At 38.1% G+C, this 27155-nt stretch overlaps 1 protein-coding gene across 2 annotated transcripts in view; it reads left to right on the top strand.

The window, feature by feature from the left end:
- PTPDC1 (protein tyrosine phosphatase domain containing 1) overlaps positions 1 to 27155 on the top strand; it is a 95850-nt gene that overhangs the window by 27833 nt on the left and 40862 nt on the right. Inside the window, exon 2 of one of the 2 annotated variants that reach the window (XM_028531501.2) lies at positions 19385 to 19469. In XM_028531501.2, the coding sequence (XP_028387302.1) occupies positions 19385 to 19469 (85 nt within the window). Of the gene's footprint in view, positions 1 to 19384; positions 19470 to 27155 lie in introns of those variants that run through there. The other variant, XM_036021466.1, reaches the window with a different exon arrangement.

Below are 27155 nucleotides of genomic sequence, written 5' to 3'. Positions count from 1 at the left end.
CACACAAAGTTTCATTTGCAGCCACTTACCCTGGACTCTGGCGAAGGTGGGGCAGTATGGACTAGAGAGACTTGAGGAAAGACTGGGGGTGGAGGCTTTGGGAAGAGAACTGAGAGAGTAGCCACCAGGACCCTGGGACTGAGCCAACACGATTAAGCAGCAGCCATCCTGATTAGGCAGACCATCCCCCTCTGAGCAGCAGCAGCCTGAGGGGAAACAATAGCCTTCACTCCAGGACAGATTCTGTCCTGCCCTATGGTGCTTAAACCTGACTGCTGAGTGCACAGTGACTTGATTAACAACTAAAGGAGATAGCCAGGGACAGTACATCCATGGAAGTCTGGAACAGGCTGCCTAAATTCAAGGCAGGGTTAACATCTGACAGCACCAGAGGTGGATCCAGAAAGAAAAAAATAGTGGCAAATACAAGAGGCTACCAAGACAAAATACACTGTTGTCTTCTCCATTATTTGTGATATCTTCTTTTCTGCATAGCTTTTTAACATTCATTTCTTGTCCATCAAGTTTGTACATGCTAAGTTATTAGATTTTATACTATAGTATATTCACTATATACATATTCACATATTTTGCCCCCCTCCCTTTTTTTACCCCTTGTTACCTTTCCCTTTACTGGCATTATTTTCATTTCAAATTTTGGTTTCTCACTTGATACAACTTGTTTCCATTCCATAATTGATCTTCCCCATCTAGACACACCAAACCAATTTTCTTGTCAATGGTTATCTCACATCCTTTTTCCCCACTCTTAAAATACCCTTGTTTTCTTCACCACTCTTAGCAATCTTTGCTAGTTGGTTATGGGTAGGGTAGTTGTTGCCCTTTTTTTTCAATTTTATCTCTATAGCTTCACTAATTTTGTATTTCAAATATAAAATTTTACTGGTCCCTTCTTACTGTTTTTTGTCTCAAATTTTTAATTTTGCCATCTTAGCCTGTTTTTTTTCTTTTTTGTCCTCTATTTCTCTTTCATCCTGCCCTTTTATTTTTCTTTAGTCTCCTGTTTTTTTTTTCCTTTCCCTCACATCCCCAATTTTAATTTTTCCATCTTAGCCTGGTTTTTGTTCCTCAGATGTAGTATTCCCTCTCCCTCTATCATTTCAAAATCACTTCTCATTCCTTTAGATGTCTCTCAAACTTTTCTTTTTTTTCTTTTTTCCTTCTTATCCCCATATGATATATATTAATTTTAGCTCATTTGCTGTTGATACTACTGTGGTGGATCTTTCTCTCCAATTTGGCTCCTATATTTTTATTAATTTACTATTTTCCTCCCCCACTTTGTTTTATTTTATGTTATTTTAATCTCTGTTTAAACCAATAGTGTATGTTTCCCTTATTATACACTATTCCACAATCTTAATTCCCTTTTGTATTCATGATGTAAACTTTACTTTCAGTTTTTGCATTGCTCCAATTCCCAACTCTTATTAGTGCTCCTCCCTCAGCCCTATCAAAATAATTTTTCTTTCAGTAAGTCATCTCCTATCCACTCTCCTTTCTTATAATAGTCTTAATCTCTTTACATCATTGTTAATACTAGTTCATTTGCTATTGATACTGGGATTATGGAGGACAGTTATTTTCTGGAATTTGTGGTTTTGTTCTGGCAGCACCTGCACAACAATCATGAGGCATGGTTGGCAGAGTGACCCTCAGTCAACCAGCTGGAGGGAAGGACACACCAAAAAAAAGAACCAAATCAAAATCCAATTACATCCAGAGAACCAACATAAATGGCATAGAGGTATCCCAAGATCATCTAGTTCATGTGATCAAGGAGACTGTGCTGCCAAATTTCACAGGTGTCCTACCATAGAAGTTCATACCATGAAGTCAGGAAGTCAAAACATATCAATTAAAGAAGCAGAAGCAAACAAGAAGAATTTTACGACTAATGGGAAGACAAAGAAACCACCAATCAAAGGGAAAGGAGGAATCCTTAGAATGATTGCTAAATGAAATAGAGGCAAGTCAACTATCAGATATTGAGTGCAAAACAATGGTTATAAGGAAGCTCAATGAGCTCACTGAGAATTACCAAAAACTACAGGAAAACTATAAGGAACTTACTACAAAGTATATCCGCATAAAAAAGGACATAGAAACAATCAACAAGAGCCAAGAGAAGATGAAGAATACAATTTCTGGACTGAAATCACAGTAAAAGGAATCAAAAGCAGGCTAGATGAAACAGAGGATAAAGTCAGCAAGCTGGATGACAAGATGGAAAAAATTCCCAGAAAGAGCAATAAAAGGGAAAAAGACTCAAAAAGAAAGAAGTGGGATTAAGTGAATTGCATGATAACATGAAATATAATAATATCTGTATAATAGGGATACCAGAAGGAAAAGACAAAGAGCAAGGGGTAGACAACCTGTTTGAGAAGTAGTGATGGAAAACTTCCCTAATTTGATGAGAGAAAAAGCCACACAAGTCCAAAAGGACAGAGAGTCCCACTCAAGAGGAACCCAAAGAAGCCCACTTCAAGATACATAATTAAAATGGCAAAATTCCAAGAGAGAGAAGTTTAAAGGCAGCAAGGGAGAAACAGGAAGTAACATACAAGGGAGCCCCGATGAGGCTACCAGCTGAGTTCTCAACAGAAACATTACAAGCCAGAAGAGAATGGCGAGACATATCCCAAATAATGAAAAGCAAAGGCCTGCAACCAATACTGCTCTATCCAGCATGGCTCTCAATTAAAATGGAAGGCAAAATAAGGAGTTTCCAAAATAAAAGACTAAAAGAACACACCTCCACCAAACCAGCATTGCAAGATATGCTAAAGGGACTGCTTTAAGAAGATAAAGAAAAAGAGTGAGAGAGAGAGAGGAACACAGGTACAAAGGGAGTAAGGGCAATGAATAAAATACCTTATCAATAGCAACCTTAAATGTAAATTGATTAAATTCTCCAATCAAAAGACATAGGATAGCTGAAGGGATATGAAATCATGACCTGCCCGTAGGCCACCTACAAGAAATCCACCTCAGAACAAAAGACCTACACAGACTGAAAGTGAAGAGTTGGAAAAAAATGTTCCAAGCAAATAGGAAAAAAATAGCTGGAATAGCCATACTTATATCCAACAAAATAGACTTCAAAACAAAGGCCATACAAAAAAGACATCAAAGGACACTTATTAGTACTCAAGAGAAGAGTCCATCAAGAAGACATAAATATTATAAACACATATGCATCCAACATAGGAGCATCCAAATATATAAGGAAATTCTTGGAGGATTTCAAGAAACTTATGCACAGTGAAACAATTATAGTGGAGAATTTCAACACCCCACTGTCAATAATAGATAGATCTTCAAAACATAATATCAACAAGGATATTGTGGAACTGACTACACATTAGTCAAAGGGTTTTCACTGACATATGTACAACCTTTCGTCCCAAAGAAGCAAAATACACATTCTATTCAAATGTACATGGAACATTTTCAAAGGTAGACCACACAATAGGACACAAAACAACCCTCAACAAATTCAAGAAAATTGAAATCATGTCAAGCTTTTTCTCAGACCACAAGGACTTGAAACTAGAAATGAACCTCAAGGAGAAAATTCAAAAGTATACAAACTCATGGAGACTGAATAGTATGTTATTAAACAATGAATGGGTTAATAATGAGATCAAGGAAGATCTCAAAATTTTTCTGGAAACAAATGAAAATGAACACACAATAGTCCAAAACATGGGAAACAGCAAGGCAGTCTTAAAAGGGCAGTTTGTAGCAATTCTGGCCTACCTAAAAAAGATAGAAACATTTCAAATAAACAGCCTAACCATATATCTACAAGACCTGGAGGAACAACAACAAACAAAGCAGAGTGAGCAGAAGGAAGGAAGTAATCAAGGTCAGAGCAGAATTAAATGGCATAGAGAGTAAAAGTACAGTTCAAAGGATAAATAAATCCAAGAGTTTGTCTTTGGAAAGATAAACAAAATTGAGAAGACTTTAACCAGATTCATCAAGAAAAAGACAGGATCCAAATAAACACAATCAGAAATGAGATTACAACTATACCACAGAAATACAAAGCATTGTAAGAAATTGATACAAACAACTAATGCCAAGAAATGTGAAAACCTAGGTGAAATGGACAATTTTCTAGAAATATATCTTCCTAAACTGAATCAAGAACAAGCAGAAAACCTAAACAAACTGATAACAGCTGGTGAAACTGAAGCAGTAATAATAAAACTCCCGTCACACAAAAGCCCTGGACCGGACTGTTTCACAGGAAAATTTTACAAAACATTTAAGGAAGAGCTAACCCTTATCCTTCAAAGGCTATTTAAAAAAAATCCAAGAAGAGGGAAGGCTACTGAACTCTTTTTCTGAGAGCAGCATCATCCTAATCCCAAAACCAGACAAAGACACAACAAAGAAAGAAAAATACAGGCCAATAACACTGATTAACATAGACACTAAAATCCCCAAGAAAATATTGGAAAACCACATCAGCAATACATCAAAAAGATCATATAGCATGATCAAGTGGGACTCATCCCAGGGATGCAAGGATAGTACAATATTCGCAAATCAATAATACATCATACAAACAAAAGGAAAGACAAAAATCACATGATCATATCAATAGATGTGAAAAAATCATTTGATAAGGTACAGCACCCACTTATGATAAAAACACACAGCAAAGTAAAAGTAGAGGAAGCATATTTCCAACATAATAAAAGCCCTGTACGAGAAACCTACAGCCAACATCATACTCAATGGGCAAGAACTAAAAGCTTTCCAACTAAGGTCAGGAGCAACAAGTGTGTCCACTTTCACCACTTCTATTCAACATACTATTGGAAGCTTTAGCTACAGTGATCAAACAAAATAAAGAAATAAAAGGCATCAACATTGGAAAGGGGGAAGCAAAACTGTCATTGTTTGCAGATGATGTGATAGTGTACATAGAAAATCCTACAGTCTCCACCAAAAAACTACTTGGCCTAATAAGTGAATTTGGCAAAACAATGGGATACAAAGGCAGTAATGGAAGGCACTTTTGTGCACCAACAACAAAATGTCAGAAACAAATCAGGAAAAAAAATCCCATTTGATACAGTAACAAGAAAAATAAAGTACCTAGGAATAAACCTAACCAAGGAGGTAAAAGACCTGTACTCAGAAAACTACACAATACTGAAGAAAGAAATTAAGGAAGACACAAACAAATAGAAGCATATACCGTGTTCATGGATTGGAAGAATTAGCATCATCAAAATGTCCATACTACCCAAAGCAATGTATAGATTCAATGCAATCCCTATTACAGTACAAATGACATATTTCACAGATGTAGAACAAACACTTCAAAAATGTGTATGGAACCAAAAACAACCCCAAATAGCTGCATTAATTTTGAGAAAGAAGAACAAAGTAGGAGGGATCACAGTACCTGACATCCAACTATATTACAAGGCCACAGTAATCAAAACAGTCTGGCACTGACATAAGAATAGACATAGATTAATGGAACAGGATAGAGAGACCAGAAATAACCCCTAGTCTCTATGGTCAATTAATATTTGACAAAGGGAGAAGAAGCATAAAATGGAGTAAAAATAGCTTACTCAACAAATGATGTTTGGAGATCTGGACAGCTACATGCAAAAAAGTGAACCTCAACCACCAACTTATTCCACACATAAAAATAAACTCAAGTTGTGGTACCATAAAAATCCTATAGGAGAACATAGACAGGAAAATCTCTGATAAACCATGAAGCAATATTTTCACCAATATGTTCCCTAGAGCAGGGGGCATAAAGGAAAAAATAAACAAATGGGACTTCATCAAAATAAAAAGCTTCTGCACAGCTAAAGTGAACATCAGCAAAATGAAATGGAACCAACTGCATGGGAAAAAAATTTGCCAGTGATATCTTGGACAAGGATTTGATTTCCAAAATATTAAAGAACCCACATGCCTACACTCGAAGAAGGCAAACAATCTAATTAAAAAACAGGCAAAGGCCCTGAACAGACATGTCTCCAAGGAGGACATACACAGGGCCCAGAGACATATGAAAAGGATGCTCAGCACCACTAGCCATCAGAGAGATGCAAATTAAAATCACAATGAGATACCACTTCACACTAGTCAGAATGGCTATCATAAACAAATAAACAAACAATAACTTCTGGCGGGGTTGTGGAGAAAAGGGAACCCTAATACATTGTTGGTGGGAATGCAGACTGGGGGAGTCACTGTGGAAAACAGCATTGAATTTCCTCAGAAAACTAAAAATGGAATTGCCTTTTCTTTCTTTTTTTTCTTTTAATTGTTGTTTAAGTAATTTTCTGCCTTTTACCCCAGCCCAGCCCACCCCCAGCCCTCCCCACCTCCTTTCTGTTTCTACCCACCCCCCCTCATTATTGTCCATGTGTCTTTTATGCTTGTTCCTGCAAACCCTTCCCCTTTTTTCCCTGAAATCCCCTCCCCTCTGGTCACTGTCAGAACTACCTTTTAACCCAGCAATTCCACTGTTGGGATTATACCCTAAGAATCCTGAAACACTAATTCTAAAGAACCTGTGCACCCTAATGTTTATTATAGCAGCACAAGTTACAGTAGCTAAGTGTTGGAAGCAATGTAGTTACCCATATGCAAATGAGTGGATCAAAAAACTATGGTACATTTACACAATGGAATACTACAAAGCATAAAGAAGGAGCTCCTACCCCTCGAGACAGTATGGAGGCAACTGGAGAGCAGTATGCTAAGTGAAGTAAGCCAGGTGGTAAAAGACAAATACCATATGATGTCACCTATAAGTGGAACCTAATGAACAAAACAAATAAGCAAGCAAAATAGAACCCAGAGACATTGAAATAACAGACTGACAATAACCAGAGGGAAGTGGAGAGGGAGATAACAGGGGAAAGAAGGGAAAGAGTCATCAAGGAATGTGTATAAAGGACTCATGGATAAAGCCAAAGGGGGTTAGGATTGAGGTTGGGAGGTAGGGGGATGGGGTGAGGGAAAGCGGTGGTGGGAAAATGGAGGCAACTGTATTAAAACAACAATAAAAAATGATTTAAAAAATCCTCCAAAGAGTAAAAAAACTGAAAAATGAAATAAATTACATCTTTATACAAATGAGTTCAGCAACTCATTTTTGTAATTGTTTTATGCAGTTGTCTTTTAAAATAAGTGAAGAAAATAGTTACATTTCATGAATTTACATAATACCTATTCAGTTAGGTTTTTGGTGCTCTTTCTTTGTGGATTTGTGTTACCTTTTAGTATTTTAACCTGAAGGAAACCCTTTCATGTGTCATGTAGGATAGGTGCTGGTAACATATGCTCTCAGTTTTTGTGTTGTAGTTGTTGTTTGTTATTTTTATTTCTTCTTAATCTGGAGGTGTCTTAATTTCTCCTTTATTTTTCAAGGAGGGTACAGCTGGATGTAGAATTCTTGGTTGAGCATCTCTTTCTTTCAAAATTTAGAAGGTGGAGATCTCACTGTCTTTATCTTTTCTGATGAGGTACACCTTCCTGGCTGTACCCTGTTCATGGTTGCATTCTGGGCTAAAACTTCCTCAACTCAATTTAGTTTCTCTGGACTTTCTTTCTTTCCTTCTTTACTACTTCTTGCTTTCTTCTAAAAGCTTACTGAGGTAACTAATCCATTGATAACTTCCTCCTACTCCTTGTCCTGTAGGCTTATTCTCTTTAAAATTTCTTTCACCAGGGTCTGAGGAGGAAGGGGAAGGTAGTGTGTGAGCTCAATCCACTACTTAAACCAGGTGTTCTCTATATCTTTTATGGAAGGTCCAATCTAATCCTGTGAAGTCCCAGGAGCCATATACCTGCCTTTGTTTTAAGTCACCCAGATTTGTCATCCAAGTACTTGAAATATGTTTCATGGAATGTTTTTTTTCTTAGAGAAATAGTTCAGGAAATGAAGAGGCAGAAAATCTTAACCTTCCTAGTCTATAAATAAATGGGAATAGTGGGGTGAATACTCCACTCTACCCAGTACTTTTAAGCTTTTCATGTTGAACTTAATTCTAAACAGTATGTCATAAAATATGTATTAAAATATCAATATAAGCATATCCACAATATGTATATATTTATGAAAAGGAATATTCAGATAATGAACATTTATTGGTTAGGGATAAAATTATGGTGTCCAAAATGGTATATATCTGGTGCTTGACCAAAAAGTGGCTGGTGTGGGGAGTCTTTCTTTTTCCTGATATCACCTGCATAGCATGCCCTGATTCCAGGTGCTGTGTTTAGTTTAAAGTAGAATTTTGGTAGGAACATTAGTTCCCAGGCCTTACCCAGGAATATGAGGTTCTAGAGGTGGTTGATAAATGTGGAGCTTCTGAATGTATTTAAAGATTTTGTGAAGACTAGCTTAGGAACTGCAAACAGGCTTTGTGGTTTGACAGCTAAACAGAACTCGAGACACACCTTCACAGTAACCTGTATGAATACTGGCTGTTAGGTAAATGCAAACTGCTTACCTAATGTAGTAGTTCTCAAGACATCAGTATCACTGGAATTCAATTAGAAATGCAGATTCTCAACCCCATTCAGGCCTCGTGAGTGGAAAATCTAGAGTGGGGCCTAATAGTCTGGGTTTTAAAGAAAGTCCTCCAGGTGATTCTGTTGAACTAGGAATTGTTGATCTCTTGATGAGTTTAGAGGTATCTGTGGTAGAGACATTGACATGAGTTGATTTAAACCTTTAGGAATAACTGGCCAAGTGTGGCTGTTTGTGAGAAAAGGCAAGAGAGTATGGAAATCTAACTTGTGAAAATCAGCTTTATCTCATTAACATTTTACTCATCTGTTTTGTCATAGTGTGTCTCCCATAGAATCTGAACCAAACAACATGTTTTCTTGAAATGATGAAATCCTGAGGCTCTTGCTGTAGTGTTGTTTTTCCCTAATGTGTGACAAGTCTCCTGAGAGTGGGGACCCTCCCTAAAGTGTATTTAAGATGTGAGATCATAGAATCCAGTGAAATCTGTAGTGATCTGCCAGACATGTATATTCAAGGCAGCCCTTAATACTTTCCCTGAGGACTTGTTAGAAGGCTGTGGGGGTTGGTAGTGGTGGGGGGGGGACTAAAAAAAAGAAAAGGTATTTTTTTAAATGTTGCCTGACTACCCCAGGAGTGATTTGAAAAGAAAAGGGATCTTATGCTCTGGTTGGGTGGCTCAGTTGGTTGGAGTGTTGTCCTGTGCAACAAAAGGTTGTGGGTTCAATCCCTAGTCAGGACACATACCTAGGCTGCATGTTCAATCCCCAGTCAGGGTACATATGGGAGGCAGCTGATCAATGTTTTTTTCTCACATCAATGACTCTCTCTCTCTCCCTCTCTCTCCTTCTCTCTCTCCCCCCCTCTCCTGTTCCTCTCTCTCTCCTCCCTTCCCTCCCTCTCCCCCCCATGCCCTCTCTAAAAATCAATAATTAAAAAAATCCTAAGGTGAGGATCAAAAAAGGAAAAGAGATTTTATATAGTTCTGTACATTATTTGAGGTTGCAGATTAAGAGATGAGGACATTTCAATTTAAAGACATATGTTTTGTTTTATTACATAAAGAATCATAAAGAGTGCTTTAATTCTTTAAGGACAAAATACTATAATATTAGGAAACTATGTTTTATAGCATCTGAGCTACTAGATAAATCTTCAGTCAGTCCTTCATGAGGAGGAAATATGTAGTTGATTCCAGGGAAGGCATCCTGAAAGAGAGAAAACTCAGGCAGAAGGTTGGAGTTAATGTCACCATGCATATTTGCTGGAAAGAAAACAGGTTTACCCTTCAGGGAATTAGAAGGAACATAAATCTGTCAGGTTGAAGATGAGCAACAAGTTAAGGAAAATACTATGTCTTGTATTTGCATAGTGTTGCTGTCGTGTCATTGATATGCCCTTAGCAATAACCTGGAGTTTAGTAATGCATGATTGCCACTTCTCCTTTATAGATAAAAAAGTGAGGTTCAGAGTGATTAAATGGTGGTGGTGGCAGCTATTTTTATTGAATGTTTATTTTTATTCAGGTGTTTATTCAACAGGTCTTTATTTAGTATCTATTGTGTGCTAGACCGGTTGTAGGCTTTGGAGATGGAACAGTTGACAAAGAAGACAGAAATCCGTGCCTTCACGGAGCTTATATTCTAGTAGGGGAAAGCAGAAAATACATGGAATAAGTAAGTAAATTATACAGGGTCAGGCACAAATGATGCCCCCTTTTTATTATAAAACCATAGGCATGTAATTCTGCAACATAACAGTATCACACTTAAGCATACCATGTGACATTTTAGGTGAAATGTTCAGATTAAAACTAAATTATTACACCCATATTATTTCCCTACCAATCACATTCAAGCAGGCCCTACTTCTGCTGGACTGTATATAATGTGTTAGATGTGTTTTCTTCCAAAGTCCTGAGGAAAAGAGTGAAGCAGGGAAGGAGGTTAATTTAAATTGTAAACAGAATAGCTAGAAGGGTTTTGAAGAGAGGGATGACACAACCCAGCTGAAGTTAACAAGATCACTTTGACTGCTTGTTGAGAACAAACTGAATTATGGATCAGGCACAAATTAAGTCTGTACAGGCTCTCAGGTCATCTTTCAATAACCACTGGACAGGTGATAAGTCTCAAAGATGTTAATAAATGTGCCCAAGATCACACAGCTAGTAAGTGCCATCAACTCTATTGAAAATGCATTTGGATTTTATACTCTTACATTCATACCAGCTGCATTTGCATTTCTGTTAGGAGGGAGGACACTAAAATGTGTAAGGGGCTGTGTTCTTGATATACCTATGAATTCCTTGGCCCCACCCTTAAAATATCTGAGTTAGTAAGTCTGATGAGAAGTTGAACAATCTGTATTATCAAAACACACCAGCCCTGGCTGGTGTAGCTCAGTGGATTGAGTGATTTGGCTGCGAACCAAAGCTTTGCAGGTTTGATTCCCAGTCAGGCCACATACCTGGGTTGCAGGCCATGGCCCCCAGCAACTGCACATTGATGTTTCTCTCTCTCTCTTTCTCCCTCCCTTCTCTCTCTAAAAATAAATAAATAAAATCTTTTAAAAATTTTACTAAATACTCTTAAAAAAAACAACAACACTCCAGCTCATTCTGATGTAGGAGGTCCTCTGCCTACACTTAAAGAAATGTTGTCAATATGACTAGATTCTACATAGCAATCATGGTAGCAGAATCTGAGGATGAAAAAACTTGTGTGTTTGGGGGAAAATAGAGATGGAAGCCCAAGTGTATGAGTAAATCTATGAAAGCAATATAAATATTTTTATGTTCACAAATAATACAATAATAATAACTAAAACACATAAGCTTACTCCATATTGGATACTGTTCCTGGTTCTTTATATAATTTAACTCATATAATCTTCATCTCAGTGCTATTAAGTGAACACTACTCTTAACTCCTATTTTTTTAAAAAGAGTTTATTGAGAGGATCCAGTAGGCAGCAGAGCAGGTAGAAGCTCCACTAATGTCCCAGGACCAAACTGGAATTACAGCTAAATTATCGAAAAATCATCCCGAATAACCAACTGAACACTAACTGGCGAGAATCTTGTAACCAGGGACTTACAGAAGAAACACCACCACCACAATGAGACTGGTAGGAAGTGCAGAGGCCAAAGAGGGTGATAGGCTCCAACAGGCAGCAGCTGAATGTTTCCAAGGGGTATTTCAGCAGCTAGGGGAAGGGGGAGCAGCCCTCCTTGAGAAGTGTGTGTGGTGTCTAAACCTCAAGCTTGTCTCCCCAGCCTAAAGCACTAGACTGGGAAAGGCACCCACATGACAACCAGCTATGAAAAACAACAGGATTTTTGTCCTCCAGAAAGAGACTATTAGAGATGTAGCCACCTTCTTAAAGGGTCAACACACAAAATTTTGTTCATAGCCTTGGCTCTGTCAGAGGGAGGGCCTCTCAGACTAGAGCCCCATGAGGGGTTGGTGGCTCTGGGGAGAGGGCTGAAAGGTCAGCCACCAGGATCCCTGTATTAAGGATCCTAACACAGAAGCCACCTTTCTCAAGCAGAGCACTCCCCACCATGCAGCATCAGCCTAGGGGGAAGCAGTAGCTTCACTTGCAGGAACCCCTCTTGCCATGCCTTGTAGAGCTTAAGTGCTGCTGAGGAATACAGCTAGAGACTGTTTCAGGGTCTAAGCCTAAAAGGCAACCTGCAGGCAGAGAGAGATCACTGGGTGCTTTGAGACTTTAGCTGACCCTCCACGGGGCCCAGTACTGGTAAAACCTAGCTTTGGTGTGCACCTTGGTTCTTTCTGTATGTACCTAGGCCAAGTAGAGGGAGCCACAAGTAGTGGATCACCGATAGCTCAAAACCAGTTGCCCAGGGCCAGACACAAGCAGTGTCTGACATAGGTTTGCACCAGAGTCTTTCTAGATCTACTTAATGCATAGAAACAAACACAAAGACACAGCCAAAATGGGAAGACAGAAGCAGGCCCCAAATAAAAAAACAAGAGAAAACTCCAGAAGAATAGCTAAATGAAATGGAGACAAGCAATTTTAGATATACAGTTCAAAGTAATGATAATAATGATGCTCAACAGTGTGAAAAAAAGACATAGAAGCCATAGAAAAGGATTAGTCAGAAAGCAAGAAAGAATGCAATATCTGAAATAAATAATACACTGGAGGGAATTAACAGGGTTAGATGAAGTGGATTGAATCAGCGATTTAGAAGACAAGGTAGAAAAAAAACACCCAATCAGAACTGGAAAAAGAATTATTAAAAATGAGGATAGTCCAAGGGACCTTTGGAATAGCATGAAGTGTAACAATATCCACATCATAAGGATACCAGAAGAAGAGAGAACAAGGGATTGAGAACATATTTGTAGAAATAATGACTGAAGACTCCTCTAACCTTGTGAAGGAAAAAGACACACAAGTCCAGGTAGCACAGAGAGTCCCAAACAAGATGGACTCAAAGAAGCCGACACGAAAACACATTATGATTAAAATGTCAAAGCTGAAAGACAGGGAAACATTTTAAAAGCCACAAGAGAAAAGCAGGTAGTTACCTACAAGGGAGCTCCCATAAATGTCCCTCAACAGAAACATTTCAGACCAGAAGAGATTAGCATGAAATATTCAAAGTGATGAAAAACAAGGAACTACAACCAAGGCTACTTTACCCAGCAAGGCTATAATTTAAAATTGAAGGAGAAAAGTGAGCTTCCCAGAAAATGAAAAGCTAAAGGAGTTTGTTACCACTAGACCAGTATTACAACAAATGTTAAAGGGCTTGCTCAGAGAAGAGTAAGAGAACAAACAAAAAAAGAACCAGCAACATAGTTTAAAGAAATAAAATGGCAATAAATATGTATCTGTCAATAATCACTTTAAATGTAAATGTCTTAAATACTCCAATCAAAAGACATAGGGTAGATGAATGGATAAAAAAACAAGACCCACATATTTGCTCTCTTCAACAGACCCACCTCAGAATGAAATATACACACAGACTGAAAGTGAAAGAATGAAAAGGATATTTAATGCAAATGGAAAAAAAAGCTGGGGTAGCAATACTTATAACTGACAAAACAGACTTTAAATCCAAGGCTATAGTAAGAGACAAAGAAGAATACTGCATAATGATAAAGGGAAAACTCCAACAAGAGGATATAATGCTAGTAAACATTTATGAACCCAACATAGGACCACCAAAATATGTAAAGCAAACCTTGATGGACATAAAGGGAGAGATCAACAGAAATAAAGTCATAGTTAGGAATTTAGTTTTGAGAAAATCCAGAAGTCACAAAGTACCAAATCTGGGCTGTAGGGGGGCTGAGTCACCTGGGTGATTTGATGTTTCACCAAAAAACTCTACATGAGACATGATGCACGAGCAGTGCATTGTTGTGATGAAGCTTCCAATCACCAGTTGCCTATAGCTGCAGCCTTCTGAATCATCCAAATAGTTTCTGTGGAGGAATGTTCAAGCTTAATGGAAAATTTGATGCAGATTTGTTGCTTTACTCAGTCATTTTGAATGCAACAGCCACATAGTACACACACTGAGTGGTGTCCGCCACCCCCAATGACTAGTACAGTGAAGTTGTCATTGTTCAGGCACGTGAACACTCTCCTTGGCTGCCAGGTTACATCGATGTCGTGCAAACCATTCTTGTTATATTAACAATGGTTGGACTTTTCCCAGACAGACCTTGTATATTTTCTATAAGCACCCAAGGTGGTTTTGATGCAGTCCGGATGCTAGTGCTGTGCAAGTCTAGAAGGAAGTACATCATGCTTATGACCTCCCAGGCACTTCATTTAGTCCCCACAAATTTGCTCCAGAAAGTACACATGTAGGTTTTGGCAGAAGACTCTGTTTGAAAGATGGAAGGGAATGTAGTGACCTAAGAACTCAGTCCACCTCAGAACCCAGTCTCTGTGTGAAATGTTTTTGTGGAGTAGAACATTTTTTATGTCAAACTCTCATTTTGTGACAATTCTTAACAGCATGAGTTTGTTATTCTAAGTTTTAAGTATATGGTACTAATTAATGAGCATGTGCTTAATCCTAAACAGTTGAGTCATTTGGGGGGACTTTTGGGGATAAAAGCAAAATGTATGATAGAGTGAGCAAAATATACATCATTAGCAACAGGAAATGAAAGTAACTAATTTTTTATTGTACATTGAAATGACAGGATTTCTAATCAAACTCTTTCTCCTGACTCTACACCCAGGCCCATGAAGTAAGTTCAGTTGTGAATAGAGTTAGTATTTTCATGAATCTTCTTGAGAAGTTCAACCATTACTAACTGCTGGCAGGACTATTTTACTGGTAATTAAGTGAATATAAATTCTTTTTTCTTTAAAAAGATTTTATTTATAGAGAGAGGGAAAGGAAGGGAGAAAGTCAGGTAAACATCAGTGTATGGTTGCCTCCCATGTGACCCATATTAGGGACCTGGCCCACAGCCCAGGCATGTGCCCTGACTGGGAAATGAACCAGTGACCCCTTGTTTGCAGGCCACTCAATCCACTGAGCCACACCAGCCAAAGCGGAATATAAATTCTTACTACAGTAAGAGGGAAATTAAGTGAACACAGGCTAAGAAGGAAAAGAAACAAAAAGATGTTACAGATACTGGTTTACAATTAAAATAACAAGTATTTATTGAACATCTATATGCTAAACATTATGCTAGCAACACATACACACAATCTCCATCTTCAGAGCAGTTGAAAAAAGTAGATATAATCTTGTTTCACAGAAGAGAAAATTGAAGCTCAAAATGGTTCATGTATCTGGCAATGAACAGAGTCAAGATTTGAATGTAGAACTTCTGACTACTAGCCTAATTGAGCTGTATATAATTAACCAGAAATTATACACAGTTGGACTATAAATTCATGTTTTTATGCTAAGCTGACGCACAGTGAGCATTCTTGCAGAGTTCCCTTGGATTCAAGTTATCTGAAGTGGGCCCAGGGGAATTTCTGCTTCTAACCAATATGAAATAACACTAGAATTACCCTTCTGCCTTAAAATGGGCAGACAAAATATATAAAAAGTGGGTTTTGGACATTGGAGAGCAAGCATCTCGGTACTGTGGCCTCTGAGAGAAGAGAAACAAATGTGGTGAGCTTAGAATTGCGCAAGTTGCCTCCCTGAAAGAAGTTTCCAGGCTGTAATACAGTGGGGAGGCCCTAAACGGAGCTTGCCTCAGAAATAAGCAAGAAAGCAAAGGTGGCTGGAATTTGCAGTGCAGGATACTGGAGAAAAGGAAGCAACAGAAAGAGTGATCTCTGGAGACATGCAGAGGACTTACAGGTCTTTGTTGAACTAAGCATCTTTGCATTAGTACTGATGTTGTTCATTTCTGCCTGAGCACTGAGGCCAGGGGAGACACAGGTAGGAGCAGAGAGAACAATTTTCAGGGTTCTCAGAGGGCCGGAAATAGTTCATGTTTGCATTAGTCAGTGAAGAAAGACCTCATGATAACCAGAGCATCAGAAAGCCTCAGAAAGGTGTTGCCTTGGCAGTATGGCTGTTAGCCTTAAAATGAAGGCAGCTCTGCAGCTGCCATGCTGATTTCAAATAACAAGGAAAAGAAGGCAGTAATGAGACCTGTTGAGTGAGTAATAGGGATTTCTCAGAGGAAGTCAGAAGAATTAAACATAAAACAGGATGAAAGTATGCCAGGTGCTTGGGCAAAGAGGAAAGCTATTTAATTTGTAGAGCAGTGGAATTGAGGCTACTAGACTTGTACATGAAAGCAAATGATGAGCAACTGCAAGAAGAATGAGGAAGAATCTGTACTGAATGCCTCTGAGGGCCCTACATATATAAGTAGGGATAATTTTTTGTTTGTTTTAACTGTCAGACTTTGGTAGGTCTTGAAATATGTTTTTTTCAAGCTAATACGTATTGTATCTATCTTGGGTCTTTGAAAATTGGTAGTTTAACTGTAACCCTATATAATAACTCTTGGGTATTGCACCTTTAAAACTTTCCATTCTTCCACTGTTTTCACTATATTAGAAGAGTTAATTTTTCTTAGAAAGCATGTATTCATGTTGTTTGATAAAAACATAGTACAATATTAAAGATTTACAAATGTAGGTAATTCACAAATAAAGAGATTTTATTACTCTTTATAAGTATAGTCACATTAGGATACATATGATATTCTTTGAAGATGGACTATCTTTAATTCTCATAATAAACTATTAAAAAGATATTTGACGAGCCGAATCTAAGGACCAGAGAGGACTCGACTCAAGGATGTAATAAAGACATCCTAGGTTGACAGCTAGGTAGTGGGTGTGGGAAGCCTCTCATCCATACTAGAATAGGAACTCAGAGGGCTCAGGGAAGTACTTTCAAAAAGCAGATAGATGGTAGATATAGCCATAGCATGATTAAGACATTGAAAGATCTTAAGGATATGACGAAGATTTACATTTCCTTGGTCAATAAGGAAAAAGCAATTAGAAACCACAGAGGGGCTTGGCTAATGTGGCTCAAGTTGGTTTGGTGTTGTCCTGAAAAGCAAAAGGTCAACAGTTCTGTTCTCAGTTGGGGCACATGCCTGGGTTGTGGGTTAAGTCCCAGGTTGGGGTGCATACAAGAGGCAACAACTGCTCAATATTTCCCTCTCACATCAATTTTTCTCTCCCTCTCTATCTCCCTTCCTCCCCCTCTAAACAAACAAACCTATTTAAAAAAAAAAAAAAAAACAGGTAAGTCTATAAGAAACCCATGGTCCAAATTTACAGCAAGACCTAGTTTACCCTGGTTTTAAGCAACTGATGAAAGAAGAGAAAGTCCATTGGACACTGATGCTTGGAATGTTTATCCAACATGTTTAACTTTGAGCATAACAGGTGTGGTAAGATTATACTTTTTTTTATATGGGTCCAACCACAGTACTTGGTAAATTATTTTCTAAAAAGTTGTGTGTATACAGGTTATGTGTATATTAAATATTGAGCTGATTTCCTCATCTTTTATGGCAGGAATTCATAATATGGTTTAAAGATGATAAAATCATAACTGAGGTATAAGTATAGTGACTGCCAACCCTCCCAGAAGAAGTAAAGCCAATGATTACATGTTACCTCTGAGGAGTAAAACCTGGGCTAGGAGATAGGAGTAGAGACTTTACTTTTTATTATCCACTATTTATTCACTTTAAAGTTTAATATATGTTTAACTATCCATACTGAATGAATATATTTTAACCTTAGCATGTATTGCAAATAATTTCTAGCCAGTTTTTTTGTCTTTGACTGTTGATGTGTCCTGATATGTATTGAGACTGTTGAGAGTGCTAATGTGTTGATAAACCACATATACTGTCCAGACAAGGGAGCTATTTTTGTCCTAATTTTCAGTGATCATACCACCTCTGGAAGATACACTTCGGCTCTGGGCACTAGTATATGAGTAACTATAGAATGTAAGTAGAAAGGGGTGGGGTATCCAGGGTGGTGACGTCTGGATCATTTTACACTTGAAGAGTGATGACAAGAACTGGTGGTGTGTAGTCTGGGAAGATGTAATTCAAGAGTAGGAGGAACATGATCACCAACTTTAGACATATGGAAGAAAGGGCTTTTTGATCTGTGTGAGCTCAAAGGGTAAAAATAGGACCAATGGGCAGAAATTACAGAGGACTCACATTATGAAGAATTTTCTAACTACCAGAGCTGTGTGATGACATCACTGTTAACTATTCAAACAAAGACATTGTAAAGGTCATTCTCATGTTGGGTAGGATTCTGCTAGACATGTCCCCCCACCACCCTAGAGACCTTCTAATCATGGCTTGATCTTTCTAGTGACCAGTCTTCATGTAAGAGCCCACCCAGAATCTCCTCATTAGAACAAAAGATTCTCCTAGTGCTCTTATGACTTAGGAATTTACAAGAGTTTAGTACTCTGTGTTGGGAATCAGAGGCAGGGACCAGTTTATAAGTTTGTCATTTCACAGTCTGATACTTAGTAAAGAGCTTAAGAAAGCTAAATGATTTTTGTTTTTTTGACATATAAAATGGTTTACTTAACTTTCCTCAGTGGAAACCATAGTGACACCATATTCACTTAGTCCATACATTTTAACTATAGGTGTAAGTCTTATAAACTTTGTAAACCTTCATTTAACTGAATTAGTAAAGAATGAAGGGTTCTGTTTAATTGCCTAGTCCACTATCAAGTCCACAATATATGTTACTTATTGAGCCCAGTTCAAAACTGAATTTCTCCTTGATACCTTGCAGCCACACTGAAGTTGGACAGCTTTCTGCCTTATCCAAGCCTGTCTTGTAACACTAAGCACATATTAGGATTATTTGTGTCTGCTTTTTGTCTTCCTGACAGACTAAATGTATAAGGGAGAGTTATGTCTTATTTTCCTCTATAATATCCTTTACTTTCTAGCACAGCATTGTTCAGTAGACTATCGTGTGACCCATGTATTCAATTTTAGATTGAATTTTCTAGTAGCAACATTAAAATTATCAGAATTGGAGAAAAATAATTTTAAAAATGTATTTAACCCAGTATATGAAAAATATTTCAATGTAGAATGAAAGTAAAATATTTATTCATGAGATATTGTACATTCTTTGTTTTTGTACTAAGCCTTCAAAATCTTGTACTTTACACCTGCAGCACTCTCAAATCTGTACTAGTCACATTTCAAGTACTTAGTAGCCACTTAGCTAATGACTATGGTGTTAGACAGCAGAGGTTTAATACATTACAGATGATCAGTAAGTGAATGTCCCATAGGCAAAATATCAAAAAATAATATTTTTTCCCAACAGACTACCATGGCTGCAGGAGTCTTTCCTCAGAATGAACAACCCTATTCCATTTTGAATAATAGTGGGCATGCTGAAAACATGAAAGGTAATCATTCTTTAATAGATGTTTTTTTTGTCTTTTTGTGCAAACTAGAATTTAAAAAACTGTATGAATGGACATGAAAGAAAAGGCATGATTCTTCATATTGGAATGCCAAGTTGCAGGTACTATTTGTGACCTTGAGTTTATTTCTGCCTGCCTATTTTGACCTATTAACATTTCTTTTCAAAATCTTGAATAATGACCTTGGCCTGTTAAGAAGGAAGTGCTGAAAACAAAGTTTGTCTCCTTCATTATTTTTTACTGAAATTTTATATTTGTTCCTCTCATCAAATGCCTGCTTGTGAACCAAATTTTCATTTCTTTCTTTTTTGACTTGTAGTGTCACTTGTAAAGCACATTCAAAAGTACACTAGCTCAGCTGCTCCCAGGTTTTGTCTCTCGTAAGTTGCCTTCCCACAGTTCTGATTTTTCACATGGTACTACAGAAGGAAGGGTGCTATGACTTGGACTCTCACTGCCATTTGCCCTTCATTCAAGTTCTAAGGTGAAAGCACACTTTGACTTTTTGCCACTATAGTGCTATAGTCAACCAAGAGTAGTTGAGTAATTTTTTTTTTTTTTACAATATCCCTTGAAATCCCTTGCCTGATTTTCTTACTGCCCACTCTGAGTTTTGCCCAAGTTCAAAGTTTAGTTTTCCTGTATAGGGAACTTTACAGGAAAAGTAAAGTTCTTGGTTTTCCCTGCTAATTGTGAATTAGATAATAGGAGAAAAAGTAAAGGAGTATGGGTCTAAAGGTACTGGCATTTAACACTTGCTGAGAATAACTGGTTCTCAAGAGTTGATTGTGTGCTACTGGGAACCGAACCAGTACACCAGGGGGAGCTCTCATTCACCAAGAAAACCAGTGTTTACCTCTTCTGACCTTGTTAGGGTTCCTTGGTCTGTCTGTGCTGACTTTAAGGGGCAATACTAATGGTCACTACCATTTGTGGGCAGTGTATATGTGCCAGACTTACTGTATGTTAGTTTCCCTGATTTAGAAAGAAGTGCTGTCTAAAACAAATGCAATAATTGTCTACTTGCTGTTTTCATTGTAGAATAATAGGTTTGTGCCCCTAAGTAACTTTCTAGCTAACAAGTGTAAAAGACGGACCTTTTCCCCTTCCCTTTCTTATGTTGGAATGTTACCTCTTAGTTGGTGTTTCTCATGGGGTATTTGGCCTTAGAGGTGAGGTACTTCTACATTGTGCAGGAGAGCCCCAGTTATGAAGACATTCAGTATCCCTGCCTCTCGCACAACTGAATCCAGTAATGTCCCCAAATTACAGGAATAACAAAAAATCCCTACACATCTCCAAACACCTCCATGAAGGTTGTAACACCTCTTTTGTGATCCTCTATGGAAGCTGATTATTACCTTTTCCAAAACCATCTTTTTAATTTAAATTGTCCTTATTGTATAAATACAGCTAATTTTTAATTTGAAAAATCTGGAAAAATAAAAAATCAATTTATATGTAATTTTTCAAAGTGTATCTCATTTGTACAGGTAGTCAGTTGTTTTTTATTGGGTTAATATTGGGATGGGAAATATTTTGTAAATGTTCACTAATGACTTATGGGAAAAATGACTCCTTAAGATACATCAGTAAAGTGTTTAAACTATGTTTAAAAGGAAATAGAAAACTTATCAAGAACTAGTTTTGGGACTTCTGGCCAAGATGGAGGTATAAGTGGATATACTTTGTCTCCTCCCACAACCAAAAGAAGGACAACAAATTTAAAAGCAAAAAATAACCACAACTGCCAGAAAATTGAATGGTCCAACAACTGTTTGGAAATCCAGCAACCAAAGAGTTAAAGAAGAAATATTCATTCAGACTGCTGGAGGAGAAGATGGGTAACAGGGGCAGAGAGGACACACAGCAAGGTGGCAGCTGGGGGACTGGGAAGGCAAGACAGTGACTACCATACAGGGAAAGTGAAGGTGGCAGCTGGTACACCAGGAGGAGCAACTGGAGAGCGAGCCAGACCACACAGCCAAGGTTCCACCACCAGAAAAGAAAGCCTCAAAACCTCTAACTATAAAAACCTGTGGGGGTAGCGATGGTGGGAGAAACTTCCAGCCTCATGGGAGAGTTCATTGGAGAGACCCACAGCGTCCTAGAATGTACACAAACTCACCCACTAGGGAATCAGCACCAGAAGGGCCCAGTTTACATGTGGGTAATGGGGAAAGTGACTGAAAGCCAGCCAGAGCCGATCAAACAGCACTGTTCCCTCTTGGACCCCTCCCCCACATACAGTGCCACAACATAGTGACTTGGGTTGCCCCACTTTGGAGAACACCTAAGGCTCTGTCCCTTACAATGTAACAGGTGCACCAAGATGAAGAAATGTGACCCAAATGAAAACAGATCAAAACTCCAGAAAAAGAATTAAGCAATGAGGATATAGCCAACCTATCAGATGCACAGTTCAAAACACTGGTAATCCAGATGCTCAGGGAAATGGTTGAGTATGGTTGCAAACTACAGGATGAAGTGAAGGTTATGCAAAGTGAAATAAAGAAAAATGTACAGGGAACCAACAGTGAAGGGAAGGAAACTGGGACTCAAATCAACAATTTGCAGCAGAAGGAAGAAATAAACATTCAACCAGAACAGAATGAAGGAACAAGAATTCGGAAAAAATGAGGAGAGGCTTAGGAACCTCCAGGACAGCATTAAATGTTCCAACATCCTAATCATAGGGGTGCCAGAAGATGAAGAGGAAGACCAAGAAATTGAAAACTTATTTGAAAAAATAATAAAGGAGAACTTCCCCAATCTGGCAAAAGAAATAGACTTTGAGGAAATCTAGGAAGCTCAGAGAGTCCCCCAAAAGTTGGACTCCAGGAAGCACACACCAAGGCACATCATAATGACATTGCCCAAGGTGAAAGAGAAGGAGAGAATCTTAAAAGCAGCAGGAGAAAAGGAGACAGTTACCTACAAAGGAATTCCCAGCTGATTTCTCAAAACAAATCTTGTAGGTAAGAAGGGGCTAGAAAGAAGTATTCAAAGTCATGAAAGGCAAGTATCTCCCTCTAACATTACTCTCTCCAGCAAAACTATCATTTAGAATGGAAGGGCAGATAAAATGCTTCCCAGATATGGTAAAGTTCAAGGAGTTCATCATCACCAAGCCCTTATTATATGAAAAGTGAAAGGGACTTATCTAAGAAAAAGAAAATGATCAAAACTATGAACAGAAAAATGACAACAAACTTACAGATATCAAAAACTGAACCCCCCCCCCAAAAAAACCCCACAAAAATAAACTAAGCAAATAAGTAGAATAGAATCACAGAAATGGAAATCACATGTGGGTGGGGTTATCAGAGGTAAGGGGAAGGGAGGAAAATGGGGGAAAAGGTACAGGGAATAAGAAGCATAAATGATAGGTACAAAATAGACAGGGAGGTTAATAATTGTATAGGAAATGAAGAAGCCAAAGAATTTACATGTACAACCCATGGACATGAAGTAAGTTTGGGGAATGCTGGTGGGTGTAGGGGTGCAGAGCAGAGGGAAATAAAGGGGGAGAAAACAATGGGACGACTATAATAGCATAATCAATAAAATATACTTAAAAATTTTTAAAAGAAACAGTAAATGGGAAGAGAAAGGTCTTTCATACATTAGAATGCTAGTTAAGAAATACAGAACAAATGATGGAATTAGAAAACTTCCATTTAGCCTTCCAACACAGTAATAATTAATTCAGGCAAGAAACATCAATGGATGACAAAACTACTGAGTAAAAGTTGGATGAGAAACAGGATATTTACATAGTCTCAAGGCATCACTCCATAAATATTAATTATGAAAGGGTAAAGAATAATTTATAATGGGTAAATCTTGGCAGACACCACTTTACTGACATGACCAAACTTAACATTTCCAGTGATGAGGCAAAATGACATCTTGGGTCTTGCAATGGGATAGTGAGAAAAGCACAAAATCACTTCTATGATGTCTTTGCTTAAAATGCATAACCTCAATCCTATCATGACAAAATCGCAGACAGACGTGAATTCAGGAACATGCTGCAAAATAGTGGCCTGTAATCTTTGTAAAGCATAAGAAACAGCAAACTGTGGCCATTGAAAAAAATCTAAAAAAAAACCCACCACAAATATCCCTTTGCTGTTAAAGAATACTATAGGGATGGCTGATGAAACTTGAATGGGGTCAGGGTCTCTGGGTGAACAGTATATAAAAAATTTTTGTGTGCTTTTTTTAAAAGTATGAAACTATTTCAAAATAAAATAACTAACATTACATCAACAAAGACAACCAGACATGGGCATCCTGATAGAAGAGAACAGCACCATTCTTGAAATATTGTTGAAAAAAAAAAAAACAACTCACCTGACTAGACTCTACATCCCTGAACAAATTCAGTTCATAGAATATACCATGTAGATATAATCAGCAAAATAAAGACTGTGTAAGTCTATAGAAGGTGTAAGATATATATCAACCAACTGTAATATATTGACCTTTATTGGATCCCAATTCACACATACACACATCTATGAGAATATTAGAAATTTAAGCAGTGTCTAGATATTTGATAATATAAAGCAATTATTAATACTTTTGGTTATGGTAAGGATGACATGTTTAATGAATGAAATGAAATACATGAAAACACAGAAAAGGATAGAGGAAGGAGAGTAAACTGAAATTGTTAATGTTGGGTGATGTTATGTACATGGGGGTGTGGTACCTCCACAATTATCTTTATTGTGTTCTGTATACATTGGTAAATGTTTGGAATTTCCCAAAATAAGAGTTTTCCCCCCAAAATAGCAGAACCAATGTTAAAATCTGTGCCTGTTTCACTCCAAAGCTAGTTCTTTTCTTAAAGTATATTTTAATAATTATGCTATTACAGTTGTCCCATTGTTTTCTCTCCCTTTATTCCCCTCTGCTCTGCACCCCTACACCCACCAGCATTCCCCAAACTTACTTCATGTCCATGGGTTGTACATGTAAGTTCTTTGGCTTCTTCATTTCCTATACAATTGTTAACTTCCCTGTCTATTTTGTACCTACCATTTATGCTTCTTATTCCCTGTACCTTTTCCCCCATTCTTCTCCCTCCTGGTCCCTACTGATAACCCTCCATGTGATCTCCATTTCTGTGATTCTGTTCCTGTTATAGTTGTTTGCTTAGTTTGTTTTTATTGTTATCTTTATTTTTTTAAGTTCAGTTGATGATTGTGAGTTTGTTGTCAATTTACTGTTCATAATTTTGATCATCTTTTTCTTAGATAAGTTCCTTTAACATTTCTTATAATAATGGCATTATAATGATGAACTCCTTTAACTTATCTGGGAAGCACTTTATCTGCCCTTCCATTCCAAATGATAGCTTTGCTGGATAGAGTAATCTTGGATGTAGGCCCTTGCCTATCATGACTTCAAATACTTCTTTCCAGCCCCTTCTTGGCTGCAAGGTTTCTTTTGAGAAATCAGCTGAGAGTCTTATGGGCACTCCTTTGTCAGTAATTGTCTCCTGTTCTCTTGCTGCATTTAAGATTGTCTCCTTATCTTTAATCCTGGGTAATGTAATCATGTGTCTTGGTATGTTCCTCCTTGGTTCCAATTTTTTGGGTCTCTGAGCTTCCTGGCCTTGCCCATCTACTTCCTTTGCCAGATTGAGGAAGTTTTCCTTCATTATTTTTTCAAATAAGTTTTTGATTTCTTGCCCTTCCTCTCCTCCTTCTGGCACCCCTATGATTCAGATGTTGGAACATTTAAAGTTGTCCCAGAAGTTCCTAAGCCTCTCCTCATTTTTTGGAATTCTCATTTCTTCATTCTGTTCCTGCTAAATATTTATTTCTTCCTTTTCCTCGTTGATTTGAGTCCCAGTTTTCTTCCCTTCACTGTTATTTCCCTATCTGTTTTCTTCATTTCAGTTTGTATGGCTTTCATTTCTTCCTTTATTTTATGTCTGTACTCAACTATTTCTCTTTAGCATCCTGATTACCAGTGTTGTGAATTCTGCATGTGATACGTGGGCTATCTTCTCATTGCTTAGTTCTTTTTCTAAAGTTTTGATGTGTTCTTTCATTTGGGCCATATTTCTTTGTCTCAGGGCACCTGTTACATTGTAAGGAACAGAGCCTTATGTATTCACCAGGGTGGGGCAACCCACTTCTCTGCACTGTAGCATTGTGTGTTGGAGAGCAGTCTGAGAGGGAACAATGCTGCTTGCTCGGCCCTCAGCCAGCTTTCAGTCACTTCCCCCACTACCCAGAAGTGAATTTTACCCTTCTGGTGCTGATTCCTGGGTGGGTGGGCTTGCGTGTGGTCTAGGACCCTGTAGGCCCCTGTAACAGCCTCTTCTGTGAGACCAGGAGTTTCTCATTCTGCTGCTATCCTCACAGGTTTTGAGGCTTTCTTTTCCTGTGCTGAAACTCTGGGTTGTATAGTTTATCTTGCTCCCCAGTTGTTCCTCCTGATTTTTCTGCACATGAATGTTGGACTGCCCAGTCTGCCAGCCACCACCTTGCCACACACCCTCTGCGCTAGCTGCCCACCTCCACCCCTCCTACCAGTCTGGATGAGTGTTTCTTCTTTTAACTCCTTAGCTGTCAGACTTTTATACAGTTTAATTTTTCTGGCAGTTCTTTTTTGTTGTTGTTGTTTTTAAATTGAGTCTTAGCCTTCTTTTGGTTGTGCAAAGAAGTGAAACATATCTAGCTACACCTCCATCTTGGCCATAACTTCCTATGCAGGTTTATTTTCTGTTACCCAGTTTTGTAATGCTGAGATCACTGTAGCCATCTCACACCACCTCAGATTGTACAATTTCTTTATTTAATTGTAGATTTCCTGTTTTGTTCAGTGGAATATAATTCTTTGTTTTGATGCTCAAATTGTCCCATTTTGGCTAGTAAAAGCCTCCTCAAGCTACTAGCTATATATTTTTGATATGTCCCCAGCATTCTTGCATTCCTTGCTTCCTGGCACATCAAGGTCTTTCAGTCTCATCTTGTACTTTCCCTGTCCCAGCTCTAAAGTCATCCATTTCCCCCTGGGTCCTTTTAGTGGGAAGTGGTATTTAGATGGCCTCACTATTAGATGTGCTCAGTACTACTGGAATGTTATTATTCCCAAGCTCCCTAGAAGACAAAGTTAGGAAATACATGTTCATGTATACACATATACGTACCTACCCACTTAAAAAAAAAGATTTTATTTATTTATTTTCAGAGAGAGAGGAAGGGAGGGAGAAAGAGAGTGAGAGAAACGTCAGTGTGTGGTTGCCTCTCATGTGCCCCCTACTGGGGACTTGGCCCACAACCCAGACATGTACCCTGACTGTAAATTGAACCGGCAAACCTTTGGTTCATAGGCCCACACTCAGTCCACTGAGTCACATCAGCCAGGGCTCTAACCACTTTTACATGCATATTTATTTCTGTTTCTATTTGTGTATATTGAAAACCATAAGTGTATTGGTACTTCCTACTCTAATCAAACACTATACCATCATTCTAGCTTTTCTCATTTTTATGTTCATAATTCTTGTCTCCAAGAATGAGATGCCTGGCTCTTATTATCCCCAAAGTGTGTATTTATTTACTCAATCATTCTTTTTGTAACCCGTCTTTGAGCCCTTCCTGGCCATCAGCCCACTCAGGTCTTTTTTCCCACACAGGGTTC

This window comes from Phyllostomus discolor, chromosome 3 (genome assembly GCF_004126475.2).
Source record: "Phyllostomus discolor isolate MPI-MPIP mPhyDis1 chromosome 3, mPhyDis1.pri.v3, whole genome shotgun sequence".
NCBI lineage: Eukaryota > Metazoa > Chordata > Mammalia > Chiroptera > Phyllostomidae > Phyllostomus > Phyllostomus discolor.
This window is presented reverse-complemented; position numbering and strand designations above follow the sequence as displayed.